Source organism: Lissotriton vulgaris, chromosome 5 (assembly GCF_964263255.1).
Source record: "Lissotriton vulgaris chromosome 5, aLisVul1.2, whole genome shotgun sequence".
Taxonomy (NCBI): Eukaryota; Metazoa; Chordata; class Amphibia; order Caudata; family Salamandridae; genus Lissotriton; species Lissotriton vulgaris.
In genome coordinates this window covers 44,165,924-44,186,464 of record NC_141693.1, presented here as the reverse complement: position 1 = coordinate 44,186,464, position 20,541 = coordinate 44,165,924, and the positions used below count along the sequence as shown (strand labels likewise).

Below are 20,541 nucleotides of genomic sequence, written 5' to 3'. Positions count from 1 at the left end.
TGGCAGTCCAACTACCAAGAAAAGGTTGTCGAAAATGGTATTTGGGGGCCCCAAACAGGGCTGAAATGTGGCCCTGGGGACACATGTAGTGCCCCCACACACAAACATGCATGTGTGCCATGCACCACATGGTCATTCACCACATGGTGAATGGCACACGGTGCATGGATGTGAACATATTGTCCTTTTTCCTTGCGACATGTGCTGCAGCCTTTAAGCTGGGCCTCAGCACAAGCCACATTGGAAAAGAACAATTTCTCACCGTAACACCGGCGGTCATACCACAATATGCCTGCATGTCAGGCAATCTTCCGTCCGCCGTGATGTCGGGCTGCGGTCCCGCTTCCCGAAATCATAATCAGGCCTTAGTTTCAGCATAAAGATGCTTTTTTGATGTGAAAAAGTCCTTTTTATTATTGATATATCCTCTTGATAGAAGGATGTACAGATCGACAGCCGATGTTCTTAATAAGTGAAGACCAAAGAAACAGCCAACGCGTTTCGCCCGTAGGCTTCTTCAGGGCTAATCCTCAAGGTAAGCACAGCTAGACTGGTTTCCACTTGAGTAACTATTCAAAACGTATCTGTTAGTAACAGAAACGATAAGGATGAAACGTGAGATCACAGGGCAGATGCTTTCAGTTTATTATGCCTCAATGGTACTTTCTAAATTCCTGTTAATATTTCACTGTTTAACAAGCGTATCGGCATTTCAGGCATATTTTTGGTTAGTACTATGATATGTACCACTCCCGTAGATCCAGTATTACTCAGACCATCCCAATGTGGTCCGTGGTCTCACAATTCATCAGTTCCTCGTAACAAATTTTGTGCGAAAAGATGACCACGTATACTTCTGTCAAATATTTTACTACCGCACCACGTATGGCAATTTGACTGCAATTAGAGGGGCGATTTTGGGACCCTTTTTATGTAAATGAACTAGAATGCTCCAGGCCAGAAAAGGGGAATTATGCTATGGTGGTAGCAGTGTACAACAAAAGGAGTAAGAAAAGTAGCCCAAAGTGAGTTCTCTATTTTAATTACGGAGAGGGTAATCTCATGGGGCACCATCTTCTCATCTCCCTTGAGACTCTCAGTCTCCCTATATTAGCCGCATCTCCTTTGTTTGTTGATTCAGGGCCAAATGCTGCTGCGGGTATAGGAGGAAACGAGAAGGGCAATAGGCAACTCTACATCATAATTCCATGCATAAAGATCACACATGTAATGTGCCATTCACCTTCCTTAATTGGATTTGGAAAAGATTTTATTCTAGAACCAAAGCAGCTAGAAATGATCTCCCAAAATCTTTCTGTGTTCTTAAGGGAGGCAGTGGCACCTTCTTGTAGCTCACACCATTTATGATCATACTTCTAAGGAGCAATTTGTAGTCTCTGCCTTCATCTTTTCAGGAGATTAATTAAGACATGAATTGACTTCTCACTAGTCTATGCATCTCCCTATTTAGGTGGCCAAAAGGATTATAATGGGTTCTTTGGGCGGAAAACAACGTGTTTGATTTTGGTTTAGCCACCAGGGACTTGTTATAGCTTTCAAATTCAAATAGTGGCTCTCGGCGCAGAAAATGGGACTCTGCAGTTAATGCGATAAAGATTCCTTCACTCTAGCAGTTCGCTTCATATTTCAATGAGTTCTACCATTTGATTTAGCAAATTTGACTGTTGTTTCTTTGAAGAGCCCTACTCCCTTTTGAACTAAATTGATCATAAAGAAGAGTGCTTTAAGATCACCAAGGGATTTATCATTGACATTCATATCACAAATCATACCAAAAGTAGCAAAAGGGACAACTACATAGTCATTGAGCGGACAGCAAACAGTAGATTGAAGTGTAAAATGTGCAGGAATCTCATTCTCAATTCTTCCATTGAGTATTACGCATTACTTTTTTCTTGGTACTTCAAAAGGAGAACACCTCTTTTATGAGTTTTACTATTGGTAGGGACGATTGAAGGGCTAATTTTTAATGCTATGTCTTTGTCCTCATTTGCAAATAACCTAAGGGCATGGGTGGATACTGTGGCATAAAGTCACCTACCAATATTATATATATACATTCCTTTCACTCCCTAATGCCATAGATAAAGGTGACAAATGTGGTTACTGGACATTCACCGAGTCAGTGGGGATATATGGGTTCACCACCAAAAGATACTCGTTGGTGTCTTGATGTCCTTGAAGTATATTTTTATGGCAAGGATTACATTCCAATCATGGATGAAATGACTGCAAGTCAATTGTAATTATTGCTCAAAAGACATGCAGCACCACCCCCTTGTATGCCCCCTCTTGGAGGGGATTGACACACAGTTTACAGCAAAGTACCCTTCTAGCAAAAAACAGCTAGTTGACCAAGTTTACTGGGTGCTTGTTGTATCGGCCAGCAGCCTGTTCAGAAACACCATTTTATTACCATCACTCTGGTGTTCTGCTGTATTTCACAAAAGCAGTCTTTAGTTTTGACCATTACTAGGTGTGTTTATTGCTGTTTAACCCCATGTCACTCTTAGAATTAAGAACAACTGCTATACAATAGCGCCTCCCTGTCTCATCTTCTGTAGCCAGAGCTTCCCACCACCCCTCCTTTCCTGGCAGACATACACTCCTACCCTCTTTACCAGAGACAGCAGCAAAATTGTTAGATTCTCATTTAGCATGCATTACAGTGATGGTGATACTGTGAGGTTTGAAGGCCAAAATGTCTCACCAAGAGTTTTCTGGAGAAGGATACTCTGCTATCCTCCTCCTAAAGGAATTAAATCGATGACTCGACTGCATAGCATGTCATAACTTCATAGAATCACATTTGATACCCCTTTTGAATTGAAAAATACTCTGGCCCTGCTAGATGCACATGGGTTCTCAATTTGCCTGAGTCAAATAATAATTCTTTGAGCCATCTGCAATTCATCAATATTAGTAAAGCACTCTTAAGATTTCTTGGTCAAGATGCCAATACATTTCAACGAAAAAGGCAAATTCAAAACATTATACAAGATGTTGGCCCCCGCTCAACTATAAAATATATTGTGCGCCAAATTGTAGGAAAATATCTTAACTTGTAGATTCAGGGAGCTAGAGGAGACAGCTGGGGGAAGATATCCATTTGGAGAGGCCAGGATATCCTCAGTCTGTTGCCATGATGAATGGCTGGCAGCCTATTTTGGGGAAGAAACAACCACCCTTTCCAACATTTGCACATTGTCTTTTTTCTTAACTTCCACACCAGCATTGGCATTTAAGTTGAAGCAAAGTTTTTAGCGTTTAGCATGTTTTCTGCAGATGATACAATGTCCTAAGCTGTTTTATAATCCTCTTGTTTCTTTGTTTTTTGCCCCCTCTATTCTTCAGATTTTTCTTACCGCCCATTTTGTAGACACAGGCACTTCTTCATTCACAGACATTAGGAAGAGATTGATCATTTTACCCTTAATAGGGAGAGAAGAGGGCCCAATTACTGATTCCATTGACGAAGGCTCTAAGAGACTTTTCAGGGAGAAGAACAGCTCATTCTCCTTCAAAATGGAGGCTTGTTGGTCCTTTTCTGACAATACAGAGAACCAGCTTGTGCTCCAAACTCCCTGAATCTAGAGCTAGACAGCGGTACCCTACTTGATTTACCATGTTGGACAACTTGTTGTGAGGGACAGCAAAAGATTCCCTCCCGCTTTCTTTACTTGGGAGTGGGGGGGGCAGGTAGTATTATCCGATGAAACCCTTATATCCTGGGTCTAGGACTTTAATATGGTTAGGAGAGAATCTAAAATAGGATCTGAATTGCTGACAGATTTTTTCAAGTGATTCGAATTAGAGGGCAGAATTCTCTCTAAAACCTGTAATGATTCAGAGTACTTTATGGATTAGAGCAGATATAACTCAAATGATAGTAGCAGACGTCTTTCAAATGGTAAAGAGATTCTAACCGTACTATTAAAGAGCTGCATCCTAGGCTGCAGGATGTGGCCCACAGGAGTGCTTACCTCACAGGTGATGCAGTTGATATGCAGTGGCGTCTGCTCACGAGAAGCCGCAGTGGGGCGTGGATCGGGGAAGAGGGGAAGGCGGGTAAAAAACAAATGACTTACCTGCCAGCCGTCCATCCGGCCGCCAACTCTCCACCGTCTGCTCCGTCCCCTTCCTGGCTTCTTCTGTGGAAACAGGAAGCACCCGAGCTCCCAGGATCCCCATAGCCAATCACAACTCTGCAATGCAGCGTTGTGATTGGTCTGAGCGCCGTGCTTCGGTGCTCAGATAGGGAATGAGGGCCTGAGCATGTGCTCCATGCAGGTTGTAATCCAGCCTGCATAGAGAACATGCAAAGAGCGCATAAAAGGCCAGTAAAACATTCATGTGCACTTATATAGTGCACCCCACTCCTCCCACTGCTCTGAGAGCAAATTCACCCGACCCCTTACTTAGAGTTCTTATTAGTTTCTTTTTCCTTTTTTTTCACTGCCAAAAGCAGTGGGGCAACACTTCACCTCCCTGGCAGAGGAACCGCCACTGATTGATATGCGATGATGCTGGTTAAGGTCACTAACTAGGTCAAGGAGAGTAAAGTCTCCTATGGGAGGTGCTTGTTCCATGATCTCAAGGCTCTTAGAGTTCATGCACGCACCCTCGCCATCGGATAGCTCTTTGAGTAGATATGATTTCTGGAGCCTCTCCACACCGCACCGCCGGCTCTGCTTCCCAGTACCAGCATCCGCTCAGGTATGAACCTGGCAATAATAAGGTGCCACGTTGCCCAGACGTCAAAAATACCTGTTAAGAAGGCAAAATAAAAGACAAAAAATACAGGAACATTGCCACTGTCATGTAAATTAGTTGTCCCCGCCACATAATTCCAGTGGCCCTGGATATACACTAACAAATATCACTTAGACGTACACTCTCCATTTTAGTGGTCCTAGGGTGGCTTCAGTGTATGATTCAACATTATGTTCCTGTAAACTGAATTTCAGCATATAATTTATATCATCTCTGGTTCTCATTTATTGGCTTGGGGGAGAGGGGGAGGGGGAGATAAAACTGTGCTCATATGAACAACATATCACTATAAGTAAAATCATTTCCCAGAGTGCTGTAAGGTCTGTGTAGGCAGGCAAAGCCCATGGTACTCATAACTACTCTAAAAGGATTGGAACACAGTCCGATGCCAATGAAAACAATACAATCCGTTGAATGGGAATTACTACTGAAAATGACTCTGTGCAGTCTTCTAGTTCATGACGTGGTGCTCATTATATCATTAGAGATAACAACCAAACATAGGCAAATCCTTCCTAATGCTTAAACAGCCCCCCTAAACTTCCCAGACACACTTTGACTTTGATGGATCTATCTGTTGAGGGGCAGCATGATTCTGGGGCACAGCTGCATGGCCAATATCAGTCACACCTGGACCACATAGGAATATGCTGCAGTGATACTTCCAATAGTCCTTTCTTCTGGTTTGCTGTTGGGGAGCTGTGAGCTTTACTCTTGTGAATTGCATTTCAGTGTATGGTGTCTGTTGTTCATGGTTCTCTTTTAACTGTGGGGAAGAAGAAGGGTGATGATGACTCATATAAGTGTGAATTCTGTGGATGCTCTTAGCGTTCACCGCCAAATGGGGAAAGTGGCAATGCTAATGTTGTGTTTGATATGTACCCGTGTGGGCTCACATCTTCATCATGAGATGGAAACATTCCAAAGTAGATTATGTCTGATATTTCTCTTCTCCCCTCAGGAGCCTCAGCCTGTGACCTGAAGAAGGAAAGAGGTAAATTACATATTAGTGAATTTGAATATGTATGAGCTAAATATGAAATCTGTGGAGATGGGGTCAAGTGTAAGCACATATGTTTTGATATGCTTCCACACTGAAGGAAGGAGTACCTTTTAGAGGTGTTAGAAACTCATTTAGTTTGCTTTTGTGTGAATAAGTGACATTTCATAGGAATCATGCAAGATTATGCATAATTAAATGATGTACAAATTTGCACTAAATGTTTGCAATAAATTATTAATAGCGTAAATTTTTTATGTGAAGGAATCTTTTGTGCAAAAAAAATAGTGCCAAAAAAGCACCATAAACAACACCCATTGTGTTCTGTTGTTCCTGTGTTTTCATTGTATATTTGAACCTGGAATGGCATTAAAAAAAAAGTGATGGATGGAATGCTTGAATTACTCTCAGGCACTGGCGATCACTCTGGGCCACATCCCAATCCACCATTTTCCCCCACCATTCCACCTCAGTTTGGACCCACTCATATGTAGATAATCTTTTACCCTCATCCAATCAGAACAGTCCAGGTGAAACTGTGAGGTTAGGACCTCCCTCAACTGGAAAACAAGCGGCCCAGGACCGGTTTTGCCATAATCATGGGCTCGACAGCCAGGAATCGCTTGATTCCAGTAGCACAGAGAGCCCTGGACCCATGTCTGGGCATACCAGTCACACTTAGGGCATCAAAAGCAAAGCTTTGAATGAAAAGCTTGAATTAATTTAAACCACTGGCGATCTCTCTGGGCCGCATCTCAATCTTTCATTTCATGCCCGCCATGTCACTCTCATTTTGTACCTAGCCATTTGCAAACCAGTCTTGACTCTGCTTCAAACAGTCCAGACCGAACTGCCAGGCCAGTTCCTCCCTGCAGTGGAAATCAGGCAACCCAGGACCGGTTTCACCTTTATTATGGGCTCATCAACCATGAACACCTTCATTTTGGTGACACAGTGAGCACGGAACCTCGTCTGGGCATACCTGTCACACTTAGGTCATCACATAACAAAGTGACGTATGGAAAGCCATGTCCAAATCCATAATTTTTTACCCACCGTGCCACCTGAGGCAAGACCCAAACATGCAAATCAGTCTTGACCCTGCTCCAATCAGAACAGTCCAGTTCCAAGTACCTAGGCAGGACCTCCCTTAACTGGGAAAAAAGCAACCGAGGACTGGTTCTGCCTTTATTATGGGGTGGTCAGCCAGGTATACCTTGATTCCGGTGGCACAGTGAGTACTGGGATCCAATTTAGGCACCCCAGTCACACTTAGGGTATCGAAAAACAAAGTGATGAATGGAATGCCTGAATCAATCTCAGCGACTGGTGATCGCTCTGGACTGCATCCCAATCCATTGTTGATCACTTACCATGCCACCTCAGTTTAGACCCAGCCATTTTCAAATTAGTTTTGACCCTGCTCCAATCAGAACAGTCCAATCAGAATAGCGAGGTCTGCACTTGCCACAGGAAGGCGTTCCATGGGTGGAGTGTGGGTGCCTGCGTTGGCACAGTAAGATAGCAGGCATGCGTCTTATCTTAGTAGATACGTTGCATTCCTGTCCTCTCCCCGTCACACAACACTGTGCAGTAAGGTGTCTTGCTGTGTTGCGCTGTGTGACTTGTTAGCAAATCTGGCACTAAATACATAAATACATACAGGCTAGGTATATAAAAAGAAACCTAGGTATTATAATCATACACACTAGGGATATTAAACAAAGCCCAGTTATTATAATCATACAGGCTAGGGATGTAAAAAGAAACCTAGGTATTTTAATCCTAGAGGCTAGGGATATAAAAAGAAACCTAGGTATTATAATCATACAGGCTAGGGATATAATTGTTCCTAGTCCCTCAGGCTACACATACATAGTTTACAATGTGGGACACACAACTCCTATAGCTTAATTGTATTCCGCAGTCGAAGCCCACTTCACTCTCATAAAGAAAATTATTATGTAGTGCACATGGCCAAATTGAAGGAGCGCCTTTGGCACAGCGGAAACTAATTATCATATGTCTCCTGTTCCTACACTGAAAGCGATGACAAAAGCAAGTATACCTAATCTTTACACTTTTTACCTGCAGTGGGCAGTTCACAGTTCACATTCGCAGTACTATACCAAAAATACTGATGGAAATAGCTACCTAAAGAATCTAAAATGATATGCAGCAACACGATATTGCAAACAAACAAATGTTGCCAACAAATAGACCTGCATAGAATCTTCTTGCTGGCTCTGAATAGAAGTTTGGAATAACTTGCCTTGATCATATCATATCAATCACAGCAGTAAACCAATATGCTAGTTGCTGCTGATTCATGCTCCAGATTCATGTGTTTGACCACAAAGAACTGCTGATGCCTGAGCAGTCATAAAAGACTTGCTATGACTAGTCGCAATTGGCGCACTTCATTCAGACAAATGTCCTGTGTTTGCAGCAAAGGCATTCAGGGATTCCATGGGCCTAATTCACAAAGCTAAACTTACACTTTTGGAGTAAGATTGTACTTGATCTCAATAGATCTGAGCCGGCAGAGAGAACATGTTTGACCTGTACACTCACTTTTATTGCAAAATGTCCAAGAAGTCAGAACCAACCTATCTATTGTGAAGCCTTCCAAATCCACCACTGGTCAAGATAAGGTTTCTAAAGCGGCTGGAGGGTCACTCCCCAAAGTGGAAGTGCTAGCTCAAGAAAAGATCCCTGAAAAAGAAGTTTACATACCATCTTACAGACCACCCTTTCTAGTTCTTGAGGTAAAGACACAAATAGTAAACCTGCTTCGACTGCTTGGTTCAAAGAAAAACAGGAAGGTTCCATCTACCACCTCAAAAAGCATTAAGTGGCCGATTCTATTCAGCAGACCCCTCTTGACACCAAAATGTCTTCAGAGTAGAATATCAGAACGTCTCCCTCCCGCCTAGAAAAGAAGCACAGCCCTGTTGAAATTCTGAGTCTCATTCCGGGGACTCCAAATCCTTCTATGTATCCAGCTTTACTCCAAGTGCCAGTTTCCATAAAGGACCTTGATGCTGCAATTTCATCAATCCCAATGATTTAATCTACTGCTGTAGTTTATTATGAAAACTATACATGAAACTATCTATGAAATGTTCTATGAAACAATAACACACTCCAATGTGGGCCCAAATAGATTGATTGACTAAATGTAAATGTAAATGTATTTGAGCTTATATAGCGCACAGCTACCCGCAGTGGGTTTCCCGGCGCTTGCTTAGGGAACCCGTCCTGGTATTCCCCTGTGAGATATCCCGGCAGGGTATCCACAAGGTGAAAGCTAAGCATCCCGCCGCGAGGGGCCGTTGTGGAGATTAAGCAAGCTATTGCCCAGAGTCGCAGAGTGTGAACCCGTGAGTCGAGAAGGCACCGGAGCGAGAATTATCGAGTCCGTGGAATTTTTAGCCCAAGACCCGCCGAGGCAGGGAATTGAACCCTGGTCCAGGGCCGATCTCAGCTTCCGGGTCTGCGGCCTCTAACCCCTGAGCCACACTTCTCCACTAAGGAGACATTGCCAAAGGACTATCAAAAGTCATTCCTATATTGACTAAATATTACTGTTCTCTGTATGTCTGTTTAATGGTTTGTACATTCAAGTTAAGTGTGTTTATTCATTTGGACATTTCATGTCTTTATGTGAAGTGATCATTCTGTTTTCATTTGAAAATGACTTGTTGAGGCATATGGGCTGCAGACCATGATTACACTTTGTTGTTGTCTTGGAAGAGTATTTGTCTGCTGGATGACTCCTCCCTTAGATCGATCGTAGTGCGCATGGGCATCGACCCCATCTTCAGATTGTTTTTTTCCGCCATCGGGCTCGGATGTATTCATCGTTCGTTCCCGTTACCGATCTCTTTTCGAATCAATAAATCAATCTACAAACATCAACATCGTCTTTGACACTGATTCCGGTTACCCGCGTCGAAGAAAGGTTCCACTTCTCGATTCCAGCGTTCATCGGGGCCGTCGGGTCCAACTGCGCCATTGGGCCTTTGGCACATGGAAAGAACACCCTTCAAGAAGTGCCCTCAGTGTGGACACAAATTTCCCCACACTGACCTGCATGAGGTTTGCAACCTGTGCTTGTCTCCAGAGCACGAGAGTCGAGACTGTGAGGCCTGCGCTTCGTTCCGGTCCAAGAAAACAATGAGGAACCGTCGAGCTCGAAGATCCATGGAAAAGTCATTGTCGTCGACACCAGACCTCATCATCGACGAGGAACCGATCGAGGTAGACGCCAAAGAACAGCAAGAAGATGTCGCTTCCGAAGCAGAGGATTCAGCTTCCGGAGCGGAGGATCGATCCGAAGATGACAATCTTCTTCCAGCTGGTCAACAGGTCGTGAGTAAGAGCGTCGACCCTGTTTACCCCACCATACCGGGACAGGCTTCGGTTCCACCTCCACCTTCGGGTCCAGGTGCACACCGACCAAAACCTTCCGGCGCCCCGCCTTCAGGCTCAGCAGCGAAGAGTACTAAAAAATCTCCAGTCGACTCGGGCTCGAGTCAGTCTGTCGGTCCCGATAAGCAGAAGGTGCCTAAGCCAAAGTCAACACCGGCACCAAAACATCCATCGGTACCGAAAACGGGCGAGCCGAAACCAAGTTCGGCGGCAAAAGACGTTCCCAAAGTTACCGAACCGAAAATAACCCCGGTTCCGAAAAAAGCAGACCCGAAGACAGTTCCAATACCGAAACATACTTCGGCTCCAAGAGCAGGTCAATCTAAACACCCGGGAACAAAACCTTTGGATCCAAAAAGCACAGATTCAAAGAAAAGACAATAAAAGTCTTCGGAACCGAAACCAAAAACCGTTCTAAAGACAATAGACACTGCAAAGTCTAAGCCTGTCGGCTCCAAACAAGAAAAATCGCCGCCGAAAAAGGATTTAACAATAGAAGAGCTTTTCCAACCTGATTCAAGGCAAAAGACTCATCCAAAGACTGGACACATATACACAGTGCCTGAAAAGAGGAAAATGGACCATCCTAAACCATCGCCAGTTCCTTCAAAAAAGCATGTCCAAACTTCCTTCACCTAAAGTACAAATGCCAGTAGATATCTCTCTTGTATATTCACCAGCTAGTACACATAGTCTTATACCTCAAGATGATTAAGAGGTAGGGAGAGAACATTAAATGGATGATATTAATGACCCAGATGATATGGCTGGGCTATCAGGTGACCCATGGGAAGATTATAATGCACCAGATGCACCAGATCTACCACAAGACGAGGCATACCCGTTTAGGCCATCTCCCCCTGATGATACCATTGGGTTCACCCAGCTCATTCATAGAGCAGCCACTTTCCATGGAGTAGACTTACATACAGATCCAGTAGAAGAAGACTTTCTAATGGACACATTGTTAACATCACATTAGACCACAACCACACTGACAATACTTAATGGAGTGGTAAGACACGCACCACAAATATTTAAAGACTCAGTCAGAGCCAGGGTATTTAACCCCAGACTAGAAAAGAAGTACAAAGCGGCTTCAACTGATCCAGCATATATTAAAGGGCAGTTGCCACTAGGCTCAATGGTAGTGTCAAATGCGAGAACGAGAGCTAACTCACAGACAACAGGGGATGCTCCACAACCCGACAAAGAGTCTAAGCTTTTAGATGCCTCAGGAAAACGCACCATCTTACAAGAAGCCAATATATGGAGGATTGCTAACACTCAAGCCCTGTTAGCAAGATATGACAGAGCTCATTATGATGAGTTAGAGTCACTCATGCAACACTTGCCAGAACAATATAACGCTAGGGCTTCTGACCTAATACAAGAAGGCAAGGTTATAACAAATACCTCTATAAGATGCGCACTAGACGCTGCAGACACATCATCTAGAGCAGCAAATGCAGGGATACTGTTGCGTTCAAACCAGAAGTACAGGCTAGTATCCTTAAGTTCAAAAGGATTTTATTGAAGTATTTTGTAGACAAAAGAAATAGACAAGTACAATACAAAAAGAATAAATCTTGCATGCGTAAATGATTAAATGATGAGCATGAAATGCAGTAAGCCAAAAATGAAGAGGAAGGGAAAAGGGAGAAAAAAGGGGGGGGAGTGAACATATCATAGAATCATAAAATCATAAAATATAGAGTCACAATTAAATTGAATACAAAAAAGATGGTAAATAAGGAGAAATTAAGCACCAAAATTCATAAGAGAATACTTAATCATATCATTGCATAACATACGAATCAATAGGAGACCAAAAAGATTGAAATGACTGTGAATTGTGAATACCGCCTTTAAGAGACAGCTGAGCACCTCTTCTTGTAAAGGTAATCCACGACCACCAAGCATGAACTGAAAGAGAAGAAGCATCTTTCCAAAAAAAAGTAATGGACTTTAAAGCAGCTGTAATTAAAAAATTAAATAATTTTGACTCTGACTCACTAAGAGGATGGGAAAGGGCAACCGATTTACATATTAACTTAGCATAAGAAATATCATCATGTAAAGGCAAAATTTTCAAAATGACATTCCAAACATTCGACCAAAATTTCATAATAACTGGGCATTCAAATAACATATGACGAAGTGACCCAGAACTTGAATTACAGTGCCAACAAACATCAGATGGTAACACTTTCGCATGTCTTAATCGAGATGGGGTCCATAGAGCTTTAAATAAAATATAAGCATTAGTCTGATAAAGAGACACCGGAAGCCAGCCAGAGATACTGTTGAGCCATATTGAGGACCATGAGTCATCTGATAGGGAAATGGAAAGTTCATTATTCCAAAAAGATGAGATTGCACCAACATTGGAGCCTTGCGAGGTGCTAAATTTTTTATAAAAAACAGAGACAGCTTTGGGGGAAGACGTAACAGCCGTAAGGTAAATTAATAGGTCATTAGTGGTGGAAGAGGGAATACCATTGGGAAAAGAGTCCAAAATGATTTTGGACTCTATATCAAACCAAATTGGAGGTTTGACCACATGTGAATTTGCAAACCATAAGGAGCTTTGTTTTAAGATAAAAGCTTTATGGTAGAGGTAAAAGTCTGGAAGGGCAAATCCCGCCTGGGACTTAGGGAGTTTTAATTTCCTGTAAGCAATACGAGGAACTTTGTTAGACCAAAGGAATTTAGATAACAGTTTATCAACATCTTTATAGAATTTTAGAGGAAATTGAGTGGGAATCATAGCCAAGGAGTAAAAGGTTTTTGGTGCAATATTCATTTTTACAGCTTCCATTCTCCCCCACCGGGTGAGATGAAGGGAAGACCACTTGGACGTTTTGTTTTTGATATAATCAAGTATAAAATTGCTATTTCGTTTTAATGTAGCAGGCAACGAGGAGGCAAATAGGCTACCTAAGTACTTAAGCTTAATGTTTTGCCAAAGAATATCTGTGTTTGGTAGCATATCCGAGATACAAAAAGCATTCAAAGGAAAAAATTCAGTCTTGCTTACATTTAATTTATAACCTGAAACCACAGAATAATTTGCAATGATGTCTAATAGGGAGGGAACAGAGGAAAGAGGATTACTAATAAACAATAAAACATCATCTGCATAAGCTAAAGTTTTAACAGTGACATCATTTATCGCAATACCCTGAATATTGTCACAGCAGCGGATATAATTAAGAAAAGGCTCAATTCCTAATAAAAATAACAGTGGGGAAAGGGGACAACCCTGCCTAGTACCTCTAAAGAGAGGAAATTGAGTCGAAATTTGACCATTAATAAACAAACGAGCAGTAGGGGCAAAATATAAAGCAGAAATCATGCGAATAAAATGGGCACCAAAATTAAAAGATAATAAAGTTTTAAATAAAAATTGCCAATGAATTTTGCCAAATGCTTTTTCTGCATTAAAAGCCATCACTCCCGCAGGGGAAGAAAGGTAAGGGCTCTGTTCAATAACGTGTAAAAGTGTTCTAGTACTATTAGCAGAGTACCTATTGTTCATAAAACCAGATTGATCTGGATGAATGATGGAGTGAAGGACAGGAGCTAATCTAGTGGCAAGGATTTTAGCATAAAGCTTACAGTCCTGGTTTATTAGGGAGATAGGACGATAATTAGAAACCAGGGTAGGGTCTTTATCAGGCTTGGGCAAAACAATGATTAGAGCATCCGTAAAGGACCCCGAAATAGTACCAGAGGAACCAAAATGGGAAAAAAGTGCACTTAGATAAGGTAAAAGGTGAGACTGAAACTCTTTATAAAATTCAGCTGGGATACCATCCGGGTCTGGGTATTTATTCTTAGGAAGTGATTTAATAGCAATTAAAATCTCATCACAAGTAATTGGAGAATCTAAACCTATTCTATCTGAGGGAGAAACGTGAGGTAAATTACACTTGTTTAAAAAGCAATCAATTAAAGAATCATCACAGGGGACTGGTTTACTATATAGGGTAGAATAAAAAATTTAAAATTCTTGGACATTGTCTCTATGGGAAATAGCAACTTGGCCACGGGAACCGCGTATTGATGTTATTTGAGTTTTATCCCTCTTGATCCGTAAATAGTTTGCAAGGAGTTTCCCAGATCTATTGGTATTAAAGCAAAATTTAGCATTAGATTTTGCGAGTTGGATTCCTGCTCTAGTACTAAGTAATATTTACAACAAGGGGTGGTGAGGGACAGAGTCTCTGAATTAAGCAGAAAGCTCTCACCCAGTCAAGAGATCAAGGCTAGATCCAACACCGTTTTTTAGCTCACTGCACCATCCCAGTTTCAGAACCTGGCTGTATGCAAATTAGTCTGCTCCTGTCCCAGTGCATGATGGGAACAGGGCAAACCAAACTACAAAAGCCAATTCTTACACTGGGAAGGAAACAAGCTCCCGGGGACCGGTTTCTGGCATTACAGCCGTCTTCGGCCCGGTTTGCTTGAATCCTGATGGTGCAATGAGCAAGGGTCTCACATCTGAGAATACCCTTCCACGCTTAGGGTGGACAAAAATATTTACAACAAGGGGTGGTGAGGGACAGAGTCTCTGAATTAAGCAGAAAGCTCTCACCCAGTCAAGAGATCAGGGCTAGATCCAACACCGTTTTTTAGCTCACTGCACCATCCCAGTTTCAGAACCTGGCTGTATGCAAATTAGTCTGCTCCTGTCCCAGTGCATGATGGGAACAGGGCAAACCAAACTACAAAAGCCAATTCTTACACTGGGAAGGAAACAAGCTCCCGGGGACCGGTTTCTGGCATTACAGCCGTCTTCGGCCCTTAGGGTGGACAAAAATATTTACAACAAGGGGTGGTGAGGGACAGAGTCTCTGAATTAAGCAGAAAGCTCTCACCCAGTCAAGAGATCAGGGCTAGATCCAACACCTTTTTTTAGCTCACTGCACCATCCCAGTTTCAGAACCTGGCTGTATGCAAATTAGTCTGCTCCTGTCCCAGTGCATGATGGGAACAGGGCAAACCAAACTACAAAAGCCAATTCTTACACTGGGAAGGAAACAAGCTCCCGGGGACCGGTTTCTGGCATTACAGCCGTCTTCGGCCCGGTTTGCTTGAATCCTGATGGTGCAATGAGCAAGGGTCTCACATCTGAGAATACCCTTCCACGCTTAGGGTGGACAAAAATATTTACAACAAGGGGTGGTGAGGGACAGAGTCTCTGAATTAAGCAGAAAGCTCTCACCCAGTCAAGAGATCAGGGCTAGATCCAACACCGTTTTTTAGCTCACTGCACCATCCCAGTTTCAGAACCTGGCTGTATGCAAATTAGTCTGCTCCTGTCCCAGTGCATGATGGGAACAGGGCAAACCAAACTACAAAAGCCAATTCTTATACTGGGAAGGAAACAAGCTCCCGGGGACCGGTTTCTGGCATTACAGCCGTCTTCGGCCCGGTTTGCTTGAATCCTGATGGTGCAATGAGCAAGGGTCTCACATCTGAGAATACCCTTCCACGCTTAGGGTGGACAAAAATATTTACAACAAGGGGTGGTGAGGGACAGAGTCTCTGAATTAAGCAGAAAGCTCTCACCCAGTCAAGAGATCAGGGCTAGATCCAACACCGTTTTTTAGCTCACTGCACCATCCCAGTTTCAGAACCTGGCTGTATGCAAATTAGTCTGCACCTGTCCCAGTGCATGATGGGAACAGGGCAAACCAAACTACAAAAGCCAATTCTTACACTGGGAAGGAAACAAGCTCCCGGGGACCGGTTTCTGGCATTACAGCCGTCTTCGGCCCGGTTTGCTTTAATCCTGATGGTGCAATGAGCAAGGGTCTCACATCTGAGAATACCCTTCCATGCTTAGGGTGGACACAAATATTTACAACAAGGGGTGGTGAGGGACAGAGTCTCTGAATTAAGCAGAAAGCTCTCACCCAGTCAAGAGATCAGGGCTAGATCCAACACCGTTTTTTAGCTCACTGCACCATCCCAGTTTCAGAACCTGGCTGTATGCAAATTAGTCTGCTCCTGTCCCAGTGCATGATGGGAACAGGGCAAACCAAACTACAAAAGCCAATTCTTACACTGGGAAGGAAACAAGCTCCCGGGGACCGGTTTCTGGCATTACAGCCGTCTTCGGCCCGGTTTGCTTGAATCCTGATGGTGCAATGAGCAAGGGTCTCACATCTGAGAATATCCTTCCACGCTAGTACTAAGTAAAGCATTACATTCATAACAAAGCTTTTGTAGTTTAAATTTGTGTTGAGGGTCATTAGAAGAAATAAATAAACGTTCATATTTAGCAATTTGTGTTTCCAAATGTTTAACATTAGAGTTAAATTATTTGTTCTCATGGGCCATAATAGAAATTGTGGTACCTCTAATGTAGGACTTAAAGGCATCCCATCTATTGGCAATCGAAGTTGAACCTTCAGGGTTGAACAAAAAATAGTCTTGAATAGCTTGTAATAGTTTAGATTTATGCGTATCATTAAGTACAATGTTCGTGTTCATACGCCACCTACTTTGTTTGGTAAAAGTAGAGGAAATGTTTAAAACAAAGGAAATTAAGGCATGGTCCGAAATATCAATATTACCTACAACAGGGTTGGTGGCTGATTGAAGTGATGAAGGCGAAAGCAAAAAATAATCAATCCTTGAATGAGAATTATGGGGATTAGAGAAAAAGGAAAACCATTTATCAGTCGGAAAGTGTAGCCTCCAAATATCAGCCAACTTGGTTGTGCGAAGGAAAGATTTAAAGGCATGAAAAACTTTAGGAGGTCGGAATTTTGTAGTGGAAAGCCTATCTACCAACGGATCATTAATCACATTAAAATCCCCCCCAACAATCAAAGGAACTTGCCCCAACTTTAGAACTTCGGTAGTTATAGTAGACCAGAACGAAGGGTCATCAGCCGTAGGACCATAGATATTAAGCAAAAAGAAGGTTGAGTCATGAATTTTAACCTTAACCACAATATATCTACTTTTTGTGTCAGTGAACTTACTAAGAATCTGACAGTGCAACCTTTTTGCAAAGAAAATTGCAACACCATTTTTCTTCCCCAGCGCAGGAGAGGAAACAATATTATCTACCCACTTTTTCCTCATATATTGTAAAATTTTGTCATCAACATGCATTCCTTAGAGAAAACAAATGTCAGCGTTGCACGCACCCAGGTAGTCCAAGATTTTAGTGTGTTTTACTGGATGCCGTAAACCCTTGACATTAAGTGAAACAATTTTAACATTATGAGTATTAGCCATTAGGAATTAGAAAGAAGAGGATAGAAAAAAGAATCAGAGGAAGAGGAAATGAAAAACAGCCATGGAGAAAGAGCAACTCTATGTAGAGAGCAAGAAAAGGAAAGACACAATAGGGAGAAACACAAAGGGAAGGAAAAAGGACAAACAAGAAACATAACCATAAAGAGGAATATAGAGACGCACACCCGTTCCTCAAGCATGGCCATAAAACCGTTGGAGCCTGTGAAGAGAGAAATATTTAAATGCCAGGATAAATCAGACTATAAGCGTTCAAGTAACAGGATCATGATTGTACATTGACGATGAAGCTTGTTGTTCCAGAAAAAGTCTTAGGTCTTCAGGACGATGAAAAGATTTAGAGAAGGTGTCTTTCCAGACTCTCATCGTAGAAGGATCAAATAGACCATACTTAAAACCAAGGCTTCTTAGTTGTGGACGATAAGAGGAAAATTCCTTGCGCATAGCAACCGTTTCCTTAGCAAAGTCTTGATGGATAAAGATTTTACAACCATTCACTAAGAGTGAGGGAATGTCTCTTGCTGCTTTCCTGATAAGGACCAAATGATGGTGTCGCAAAACCTGAAAAATCATTTGCCTGGGTTTAGTGTGGCGAAGATTCCTATGTGAGGGAATTCTGTGAGCCTTATCCACTTCAAATTTTTCGGGGAATTTGATATTTAGGAGGCCAGGTAGCAATGACTCTAGATATAAGCGACAATCAGATCCCTCAATCTCTTCAGGCAGATTGAAAATACGGAGATTGTATTGTCTATTACGGTTTTCCAACTCCAGCAATTGAGTATGCATTGGCACTATTTGATTCACCAAAGGTGTAAAAGAGTCCAACTTATTTTTATTGTCCTGAATTTTGATAGTATTATCAGACACTTTCATGGATATAGAAGCCATATCTTTGCGAACATTTTTCACTTCAGTCGCAATAGTATCAGTATTCATGCGCAGCGCTTGAATTTCCTCCAAAATTAGAGCAAGTGACGGCTCAGAAGATTCAACAACGTTAGACTTAGATGGAGTAGGCGATATCTGCTTTTTCCTTTTGTTAGCAGCCAAATTTTTATTTTCCATCTTGAGGTGAAAAAATACCCTTTTGCGTCAGTGAAATGTAGGATATGAAAAAACACCTAAAAATTTAATAAATATGAGGGAAAAAGGACGTAAAATTCCCCAAAAGCTCTTCAAAAGGACTGGTGCAGCAGCTAAACTGGGTCGTGGGTGTGGCCAGGCCCAAGCCAGGCCCTCTCTTCGTGAGCACTCCGCCCCCTATGCAGAGCAAGCCGGCAGAAGCTGAAGCAGAGGCAGGGGAGAGGAACCAAGGAGTCAGCAGAAGCACTTCCCCACAGAGAAATCGTTCAAAATTCAAGCACAAGGTGGGAAATATGTATAAAATGCAAGCACCGCCACAAATTGGTGATTCCTGACAGGAATATCGTCGTTTATCGGCTAATTGGGTCGGTACACTTACGGAGCTCCGGTGGCGGCGGCCATCTTGGTCGACGCGCTCGCGCGACTCTACATGCTAGTATCCTAAACCAACCATTCGACCAACAACATCTTTTCGGTCCAGCAGTGGACAGTGCACCAGAAAAGATGAAGAAGGATACGGACACGGCAAAATCAATGGGAGCTTTACAGACGCAAGCCCTTAGACCTTCCTTTCATCGCTCCTCATATAGGGGCTCCTCTAAAAGTTTCCAAACTGATAACACCTCCTCTTCTTACAAAGATACCAACCAAACTTCGCCCAGTAAGGGATATTATAGAGGAGGGTATAGGGGAAACAACAATAAGGGTAGCGGTAGAGGCAACAACAATCGCAACACCTCTACCCCCAATAAGTGACTTCCCTTCCATCCCCCTAGACCATTCCACTCCTGTCGGGGGGGAGATTACAATAGTTCCTACCTGTCTGGAACTCCATCACCACAGACAGGTGGGTGAGACAAATAATTCAGTCAGGTTATTGCCTGGAGCTCACTTCCACTCCTCTAACAATACCACCCAGACTGTGTCCCATGTCACGGGAACACCTCATACTATTAAGACAAGAGGCGGAATCTCTACTGCAAAAGAATGCAATAGAACCAGTCCCAAAACAGCATCAAAACACAGGGGTTTACTCTTTTTATTTTCTCATACCCAAAAAGGACGGGTCCCTCAGACCTATTCTAGATCTGAGACCCCTAAACCTGTACATACAATGAATCAGACCACTTTCATATGGTCACACTTCAACAGGTTCTACCGTTACTAAGGAAAGGCGACTTCCTTGCCACATTAGACTTCAAGGACGCCTATTTCCACATTCCCATTCATCAATCTCACAGAAAGTACCTACGGTTCATACTAGAAGGTCAACACTACCAATTCAAGGTACTCCCTTTCAGAGTAACTACAGCACCTCGAGTGTTCACAAAGTGTCTAGCAGTAGTAGCAGCACACTAAAGAAGGGACAACATTCATGTCTTCCCATATCTGGACGACTGGTTAATAAAATCCAAGTCATACAACCAATGTGTACAGCACACGCATCAAACAATCTGCCTGTTGCACAAATTAGGATTTACAGTAAATCAAAAGAAGTCCCATCTCAAACTGTCCCTGTCTCAGCATATCTAGGTGCCACAATAGATACCTCCAAAGCAATAGCGTACCCCAACCCAACAAGAATACAAGCTATGCAGAATCTCATCCATAGATTCCAGCCACAACACTCGCTACAAGCTCGAGTGTTCATGCAATTAATAAGAATGATGGCATCTTGCATTTTCATAGTACCATACGCAAGACTACAAATGCGCCCCATACAAGATTGCTTGGCAAGGCAGTGGAATCGGCTCAGCAACAAATAACAGATCTGGTGGTGGTAGACGACCGGACACATCGCTCTCTGCAATGGTGGAACACCAAAAACCTTTCCAAGGGTCGGCCGTTTATAGAACCTGTTCCACCAATTATACTAACCACAGACGCATCTCTCACAGGATGGGGAGCGCATTTACAAAGACACACAGTACAAGGTACATGGACACTGC

General features: G+C 42.7%; 1 protein-coding gene across 3 annotated transcripts in view; it reads left to right on the top strand.

Annotated features, from left to right (window-relative positions):
• The window catches only part of LOC147710091 (E3 ubiquitin-protein ligase TRIM39-like), a 370,919-nt gene that overhangs the window by 85,748 nt on the left and 264,630 nt on the right, over positions 1 to 20,541 (top strand). For all 3 annotated transcript variants that reach the window (XM_086920792.1, XM_086920791.1, XM_086920793.1), the window contains one exon: positions 5,756 to 5,788. In XM_086920792.1, the coding sequence (XP_086776918.1) occupies positions 5,756 to 5,788 (33 nt within the window). The remainder of the gene's footprint in view (positions 1 to 5,755; positions 5,789 to 20,541) is intronic.